General features: G+C 35.2%; 1 protein-coding gene across 2 annotated transcripts; it reads right to left on the minus strand.

Annotated features, from left to right (window-relative positions):
• Positions 1-602: 602 nt before the first annotated feature.
• LOC120781175 (uncharacterized protein K02A2.6-like) lies at positions 603-5,343 on the minus strand. 2 transcript variants are annotated; one of them, XM_040113299.1, is made up of 2 exons: positions 3,398-5,343; positions 603-3,250 (listed from the first exon to the last, which is right to left on the minus strand). In XM_040113299.1, the coding sequence occupies exons 1-2, from the start codon at positions 5,057-5,059 to the stop codon at positions 854-856; spliced, it is 4,059 nt and encodes a 1,352-aa protein (XP_039969233.1). In that variant the 5' UTR covers positions 5,060-5,343; the 3' UTR covers positions 603-853. The 2 variants fall into 2 exon arrangements, with proteins under 2 accessions (XP_039969233.1, XP_039969232.1); XM_040113298.1 differs by having other exon boundaries at positions 603-2,968; positions 3,032-5,343.
• Between the last annotated feature and the right edge of the window lie 4,217 nt (positions 5,344-9,560).

Here is a 9,560-nt window from a genome sequence, read left to right on the forward strand (position 1 = left end):
ATTGAATTTATCTTGTACTATTATAGACACTGTTCATTACCGTTGACAGGTGTAGAGCTCTTAGAATCATTACAAATTCGAACATTGTTCTTGACAATTATACAAATTTATTAATACCTGTAAGTTTATTTGGCGGATAAGCTAAACATTTCATACAAATCACACAGATTTAATAAGTATATGTTTTGAAGTAAGACTTAGTCTTTAAAAAACTAGACCATCTGATAAAATTGTATACAAACTATTCTATTTAAACTGCGTGCTCAAATCGAATCTTTATTTTTTTCTTACAGACAACCTTACCTCATGCCTATGTGAAGTATGTTTGGCAGCTGTTTGTCTTTGAACAACGAATTTTCGGTTAAAAATAATGTAGGTTTGTTTTGGTTGTTCTTTCACAACCACAACTATTCGGGTGGCACAAAGCATTCAAAGCAGATCCTCAAGTCACCGAAACTTGCCACATGGGAGTCGTCCATCCACTTCTGTTAACGACGATAAAATCGTAAAAGTTAAAGAAACAGAACTTAGAAGTCGTTGCATTGGCATCAGATAGCAGAGAATTTAAATTTCTTATGGATCGACGCAACACGTGTGGTTAATGCTTTGGTAATTGTTGTGTTTGTATTTATTTAATTATAATTCATTATAATTACATGTGTATTAAAATAAAGTATTACACAATACCGAATATAAAAGCACGTCTGTACTCGACGGTAGCGCAATCCAGAAGAAGGAAGTTGCGTTTTACAAAGTTTTACAAACTGTCAGGGTTGACAACTATTAACACTGAAATCCAGTGTTGTACATTTTTAAGTTCATATCACATCCTCCCTCTTAATTATAGACTAATTTATTTATTTCTAAAATCAGGAGCTGTGAAACGAGTAACCTGTTGTCGCGATCGGTTGCTTCTACGAATCGGATTGTTTGAATTCTGATCTTCTGCAACGTTTTCCTCTATTTGCGATGGTGCGCTGTTTTGATCCTTAAAATGAGGTACTTGTGTGGATATATCTGGTTGTATGTTTGACTTGTCTTGCAACATAACCGTTGCTGAATGTGTGGATGTCGATTCAGGTACAGGTATCCATTGATCTGGGAGTATTATGCTGGGTGTTTTGTTATTACCTTCTTCGTTTGATCTTGGTTTGAGTTGGTTAATATGACGTCTTATGGTACCTCTGTTTGACTTTACCATAAACATCATTTTTCCAATCGGATGAATTATAATTCCTTTGATCCACTTTTCTCCTTTCGCGAAGTTTCTAGCGTATACTAGTTCATTAGGTTGAAATTTGTGTGTGTCTACGATCTTGGATTTTGACTGTGTTGGTGTCTCAAATAGTTGAGTTAACATGGTACGAACTGAACGACCATGGAGAAGTTCAGCAGGTGTTTTACCATTGGAATTAGGAGTAAAACGATAAGTAGCTAAAAATTTTACTACGGCGCATCTGATGGATAGACCTTCATTGATATTTTTTCGAACTGCGGTTTTAAATGTTTGGACAAAACGCTCGGCGAGTCCGTTAGATGCTGGATGAAACGGTGCAGTTGTTATGTGCGTAATACCATGTAACTTGCAAAATTGTTGAAATGCGTCGGATGTTAGCTGAGGTCCATTATCACTAACCAGTGTATTGGGAAAACCTTCTATGGCAAAAATTGATTTTAAAGAATGTATAGTACTATCTGTTGTAGTTGACGATAACTGAGTTACGAATGGAAATTGCGAATATGCGTCTATGCATATAAGCCACATAGAATCGAATATAGGGCCAGCGAAGTCGATATGAACGCGTTCCCATGGTGATTTTGCTTCTGGCCAACTAAGGTATTGACGTGTAGGAGCTGGATTGCCAACCTTACAAATTTCGCATTGACTTGTCACTTTGGCTATGTCATCATCGATGTTTGGCCACCAAACGTGATGTCGTGCTAATTGCTTCATTCTTACGGTTCCCCAATGTCCATCATGTAAGAGTTCTAGAATTTTTTGCTGTAATGATTTGGGAATAACAATACGTTTTACGTTTGCGTGTAAGCAGAGAAAATTTTCGTGAAAAGTTAAAGCTAATCTCCGATGAAAATATGGTCTAATTTCGTTATCACCTGGCGATAGTTGTGTAGGCCAACCTGATTTAACAAAATGTTTAACTTTACGTAGTATTTCGTCTCGTTCTGTGTGCTTACGAATAATATTAGCATTTATTGGTAATTGTACGTGTGTCACATTGTAGCATGCTTCCGATGTATCAAATTGAATATCGGTACTTACAGGTAAACGAGAGAGTGCATCCGCATTACCATGTGCATGTGTATTACGATACTTGATATCGAATTGATATGCCATAAGTATGATGGCCCAACGCTGAATACGATGCGAAGTCATTTGTGGTAGATGCTTGCTTGGATTAAAAATATTTATGAGAGGTTTATGGTCTGTGATTAGTAAAAACTTTCTCCCATATAAGTATTGGTGGAACTTCTTAACTCCGAACACTATTGCTAAACCTTCTTTTTCAATTTGACTATATTTAAGTTGATGCGTATCCATAGTTTTAGATGCAAATGCTATTGGACGTTCATTTCCGTCAGGATAAATGTGCGAAAGAACGGCGCCAATGCCAAAAGATGAGGCGTCGGTTGCTAGTGTAATTGGTAATTGTTCATTGAAATGTGCCAACTGCGTAGCATTAATTATATGTAATTTAAGATCTTTAAAAGCTTGTTGCTGCTCTGAGCCCCATGTAAAATGTACATTTTTGCGGCGTAGCTTATTTAGTGGAGCGGCTAACTGAGAAAAATTTGGAATAAAATTGCAATAGTAATTCACTTTACCTATAAAAGCTTCTAGTTGCGTTATATTCATAGGTGGTTTCAGTTGCTTAACTGCTTGAATACCTGAATAGTCTGGAAGGATTCCCTTAGCGCTTACTCTTCTACCCAAGTACTCAATTTCTTCCTTTAAAAAGAAACATTTTTCCTTTTTGCACTTGATACCGTTGTCTTCGAGAATTTTGATTACTTGCTCTACTCGTTTTACATGTTCTTGCAATGACGGTGCGGTTATAATAATGTCATCTAAATAATTTCCACATCCTTCTATACCGTTGAGAAGTTGTTCGAGATAACGCTGAAAAATTGCGGGTGCGCTGGCAATACCATATGGAAGTCGTTGATACTGGAACAATCCTAAAGGTGTATTGACTACCATTACTTGTTTGGAATCTTCATCCAACTCCATCTGTAAATAAGCATCTTTTAAATCTAATTTCGAAAAATGTGTACCGTGTCGTATTGTATGTAATAGCGACTCTCGTGTTGGCAATGGATATTGCTCAATATGTAATTGTGAATTAATTGTTACTTTAAAATCACCGCATATTCTTACCGACCCATCTGGTTTTGGTGCTAAGACGATTGGTGACGCCCAGTTACTAAATTTTACTGGTTTCCAAATTCCGGTATCAATAAGCCTATCTGCTTCTTCACGGAATTTTGACATTTGCGCGAACGGTATTTGCCTGCTTTTATAAAATTTTGGTATGGCAGTGGTCTGCATACGTATACTTGCTTTAAAATTTTTTATCACGCCAGCATTTGTATTGTCAAATACTGTTTCGTATTTATTGCATAAATCTTCAATTTGTTTGATGTATTCACTTTTATCAACTACATTATCAATTTGCGTGATTTCAAAACCGAATTCTTTGAATAAATCTAGCCCAAATAGATTGTTAGCATTTTCTATATTTGCAACTATTACAGCAATGCGCTTTTGCTTATTTCCACACTTTGCTTTAGTGTGCAATTCACCTAATATTGGAATAGGCTGCTGTCCAAATGCATATAATGTTTTTGTACACTTTTCTAATTTCGGTCTATTCAATATGTTATACGTCTTTAAATTGATTATTGAAACGGTTGCGCCCGAATCTAATTGAAACTGTATTACTTTGTTAAAGATTTCTAAACTGATACATTTTTTATTTGCTTCATCTTCTATTATGCCATTTACAATGTTCACTGCATCCAAGGTACTAACATATTGTTCATTTTCTTGTTTGTTTTGATTCCATTTTCGCTCTGGAATCGTTGTGCTTTTTATAATACTTTTGCTCTGATTTGACATACAAACTGCAGCAATGTGTCCTTTTTTGGCACATTTATTACATATCGCTTTACGAAATTTACATTCTTCTCTATTGTGCGAAATGCCACAACCTGCACACGACTTCAATTTCACTTGTTTCATTACGTTAGCATTTATGTTCTGTTCTCTTTTCGTTTCATCTTTAGTTGTTTTTTTCCAATTTTTGCGTGTCTGCATTGCGTTCACCTGCATGGTGGATGAATTCGTATTCTCTTTGATGGTTGCTACTGTTTTTGTTGTTGTCTCGTATGTTTCAGCTATTAAGAGTACGTCTTCTAGTGATGGTTGTAATTTTTGAAGAGCGGCTGCGCGGACTTGATCGTATGGTGTGTTAAGTATGATTTGATCGCGAATCATTTCATCTACAAAGTTTGCGGAACAGTTCGTGGCGGAACAATTAAATTTACATTCCCTTGCAATTCCACGAAGTTCGGCAACCCATTCTCGGTGCGTTTGCTTATGCTTCATTTCTCGCTTAAAAAATTCATAACGAGCTGCGACTACATGACGTTTCGACTGGAAATGTTCCGTTAATTTGTCTGTCAACTGAGTGTATGTTTGCGATTGCAGGGTTGCAACGCCGAACAAATTCTTTAAAAGTTCGAACAATTCCATACCGACCCATGATAGAAAAAACGATTTTTGCTTGTCTGGACTGCTTACCGAATAGGCCATAAAATGTTGAGAAAGTTGTTCCAAGTAGGATTCCCAATTCTGATGGTCTTTATTAAATGCGTGGAACGGTGGAACCACTGTTGCTTCTTTTACACGATTAGGATTGTCCGCGTTGAACATGGACTGCTGAATTGACTGCATCCACTGTTTTTGCTGTTCGAGCAACGATGCTGCGAATCTTTGCTGCTGCTGTACTAGCTCTTGTATAAGGCTGTCGTTTGTCATTTTGAAGATTTTACACTACGGCACTTTGCTTTTTCACTTACAATGTTCAGATGATGAATTTTAATCCTCGTCGCCAATAAATGTTGTGTTTGTATTTATTTAATTATAATTCATTATAATTACATGTGTATTAAAATAAAGTATTACACAATACCGAATATAAAAGCACGTCTGTACTCGACGGTAGCGCAATCCAGAAGAAGGAAGTTGCGTTTTACAAAGTTTTACAAACTGTCAGGGTTGCCAACTATTAACACTGAAATCCAGTGTTGTACATTTTTAAGTTCATATCAGTAATAATACATAAATCGTGCCAATGCTAGACTCGTACTAAAATACTTACAAAGACTACATCGAATAAAGGTCGGTGAAGAAATGCTTGACATACAATTTAGCTTTGTACCCCACATACCTACATCAAACCCATCAATACGCCAGAAACTGTCCAACATTCTCATTCTTCAATCATTTTAAATAACACAATATTTGATATTAAGAAGAAAAAATAAAAAAGAAAATGGAATTGTTATTGAAAGTAATACGTTTTTAGTTATGCGTCGATTGCGCTAAGCTATTTGTAAAAAGAAGCCGGAATTATGGGCAGACAACTCTGGGTTTTTGCACCGCCATAATGCACCGTCCCATACTGCGTTGTGATGCTTCGTAAGTTTTTCGCCGAATTTTCATTCGCCCGATTTAGCTCCGTGTGATTTCTGACTATTCAGCAAACTCAAACAACCACTCCAGAGAAACCGTTTTGAGTCAACTGAAGACATTGAACGTGAATAACGTACTGCTTCGATTTAAAAAAACGTTGGGTCCATGAGGGATCACTTTGACGGGACGACAAAGATTTTGAAGATTAAATTAAGAAGTTTAAAATTATGAACATAGTACGGTTGCACGTATCACCTAAAACTAATCGAGAGGGTTATATAATATATATAAATGATCAAGATGACGAGAAAAGTTGAAATCCGGTTAACTGTGTGTCCGTCCGTCTGTCCGTCCGTGCAAGCTGTAACTTGAGTAAAAATTGAGATATCTTGGGGTTTCTTGTTACAAAAAAAATATTACAAGTTAGTAGATGGGCGTAATCGGATCACTGATACGCCCACAAATCGCCATTAACCGAAAACATATAAAGTATCATTAAGATATAAAATTTTAATTTGAAACAGGGAATCTCCGTAGTAAGGGGCACCTGTGGATAAAAAATTTTGAAAAAGTGAGCATGGCGACGCTCTCTAATTTGTTTAATTGACATATCTCCTAAACCTTTTAAGTTTTAACAACCAAATTTGCTAGGCTCAAATATTATAATAATATTATAAGAACTCTACCGACAGTGTGAAAACGGATGAAATCGGAAGATAACCCCGTTCACTTTTCATATAACGGTACTGTTCAAAACTACTAAATGCGCAATGAATCCCCAATTAATTTCCCCAGAGACATTAAATTTTGAATTTGGACAATGGGCGTGGCAATGCCTACTTTGAGGTGAAATCCGATACCTCGAAACCCGACCAAACGATTTCGACTAAACTGAAAACGTATCGTTTTTCGAACATTACTATGTTACAGTGTGAAAATAGGCAAAATCAGACTACAACCACGCCTATTTACCATAAAACACAATTCAAAATTCCAATTGATGATTTCACGTTCCAGTACACAAATCAAGAAGTAATTAATTTAAAAGAACAAAATTTTGAAGTAATAATTCCCTTAAAGTACGGCAGCTTTTTAACAAAAATTGTCCAAATCCAACCAAAACTGTTAAAGACCCTAGGTAACGAATATATGGACCCCAGCGTCTATAGTTGACTTTTGACCGAAAATATCGGTCAATGTGTAAGATATATAATTGAAATTCAGGGATAATACTTCTTTGACAATGATACGTCTGTATATCAAAATTGGTCGAATCGGGCCAAAACTTACCTGAGTTTAAAATAAAGATTTTCGAGCTTCCAGGTGACTTTATCCTGGATATATAAGGAAGTGTTTGAGTTATGACAATGAAATTAGGAGAGCGTGGTTTAATCACGAGCGAAAACTTGACCTAGCCCTCTTATAACTATTACCAGGATTTTCGAACATCCGACTGACTTTGCTCCATATGATTGGTAATTGTATGTGAAGTACATTAATGACAATAATTAATGGATAATAACCCAACTTCCTTATACTACATATATTTACTTTAATTTTTCTAACAAATCGTATTCCGAATTTGTCGGCCAGTGTATGGGTTGTATAGAAAATATGTTTATACAAATTTTCTTAGATTCCGATTCTCCGGTTGATATTTTGCATCTTAAGGTATTTCCTGCAAGTTGCAAGAGCATAAAATGTTCGGTTGCACCCGAACTTAGCCCTTCTTTACTTGTTTCCTTTGTAAACAAAAGTAGGGGCGTTTTATTGAGATCAATTATTTGCAAACGATTGGGTGAGGTCTTGAAAGTACAGGTATTTTTGTTAATGTTAGCACTCTGAGGCAAAGTTAGACATTTTTTAGTGTCACAAATTCCCGATATTTAATTTTTGTTCAAAAACTGAGTTATGTACAAAATATAACATCAAAATATACCTGAACTGTCAAATATTATAGTCATTTAGTTATCTTTCTTAAATTAATTATTTAATCATTTGTTTTTAGTTTTGTTAGTTATAAATGATCAGCGTGATAAGAATGAATGAGACATGCCCAGCTGTCGTCCGTTCGGCAATAATGGACCACTATACTTAGTATATAGCTGCCGTATAAGCCGCACAATCGGAATTAAGTCTTTATATGGAAGACTTCTTTATTTAACAAATACGAAATTTGGACAAATTACCTTTTGCGGAAAATTTATTTCGGTGGGATCCCTATAGCGATCAAGATAAACATATCTTTATACCATATGAAAGATATTATAGCATACAAGAGAATAAAAAAAAACATTCGTTTTCATTCAGTGCAAGCTTTAAATAAGCTCAATTCGAATTATATCAATATTCTGTTTTAAATCTCGCATCGAACAAAACTAAAACATATAATAAAATACAAACACAGTTACATAATTGTTAATAAAACCATAAATGCAAATAGAAGTGTTAATATGGACATATTTACATAGGCGGTTTTATATTTAACACTATCTGTATAAATAAATATTTAATTATTTGTGCCATGTGAAATAATGTGGTTTTAACCACCTGCCACTATTTTCATGTAGTCAACAAATGTAGTATTTATCTTTTCGCTATGTTATGCTCACAAATCAAGGTGTGAAATCGTTATCACTTTGATGTGGGGAAGCCTTAGAGGCTGGCAGAAAAAAATCGAACACTCAAACTAATTAATGATATGCTTTGAACTAGCATATTGTCTAAGTATATGTATTAATGTATTGTAAATGTAAAATGTTTTATATCTAGATGTGCATCAAATTACAAGTACTAAGTCTAAGATATCATTAATACAACATTGCAAAATGCTATGTCGCAAACGAAACGAACTATCCAACTTTGTGGTTGTAACTGTAGGTATTTTTTCAGAAGTGTGGTTATCAGGAAGAAATAAGACGCAAAAAATAAAATACTGAACTTAGCTTTATTATAAAAATAAGGTCTTGCTAATATATTTTGAAAATGATTTGAGTACGTGACCTCCGCGGTTGGCTCGAATAAATTCTATCCGAGAAGCCCGATTTTGACCATTTTTCAGGCACATACAGGTTCACTGCTTATTAAATTGAATGTTTCGTCGGTTAAATGGCACGTAACGTAAGTAACGTTAGTGATCTTCATCATCGAACTTAATTTTCGTGTGAAAATTGGGATCGGAGGACGTTTTATAAGGGGATTACAGCAGTTTCAACTGTTTTGCGCGATGGCTGAAATACTCCTTCTGGTTCCTTACAATACTTTACTATACAGCAGCAGTAGCGTTCGAAGAACTGACTCTGTTGGGCGAATATGTTGACCAAATATTGGAGTAGCACGAAATGCATCGCTCGAACCGAACTATTATTTCGGTAATAAATTTGCACAATTTGCGAATTCTGTTCCAGAGTATGTCTGTTCATTAAGCAATTGCAAAACAAACTGAGTAACAATCAAGTAGATGCTTAATTTAAAAGTAGGGTTGGAAATATTTTTTGGCTTTAAGTAGCGGCCTCTATTTGACGTTTATGAACGTTCTTGATTTATGATAACTAAGCGCAAGAAAACTAATCAAAATAATTTCACTATTATATAAATTGTTTTGAGTTTATAAAAAATTACAATTTCAGTTGCAACCAATTTATCCTAACCGAAGACATCCCAGAGTAGTCTGAAAAAATGATATCGACAATTTTAACCTCAATTAACCGAAAAATGTATAATCAAACATACTATAATCTGTCAATATGGTTCTTTCAGACCGTTTTGGCAACTGTCAACAGTTAATATTTTAAACTTCCCTGCCTGCATTCTTCATCTTCTTCTTAATTGGCGCAGACACCGC

This window comes from Bactrocera tryoni, unplaced genomic scaffold (genome assembly GCF_016617805.1).
Source record: "Bactrocera tryoni isolate S06 unplaced genomic scaffold, CSIRO_BtryS06_freeze2 scaffold_47, whole genome shotgun sequence".
NCBI classification, from domain to species: Eukaryota; Metazoa; Arthropoda; class Insecta; order Diptera; family Tephritidae; genus Bactrocera; species Bactrocera tryoni.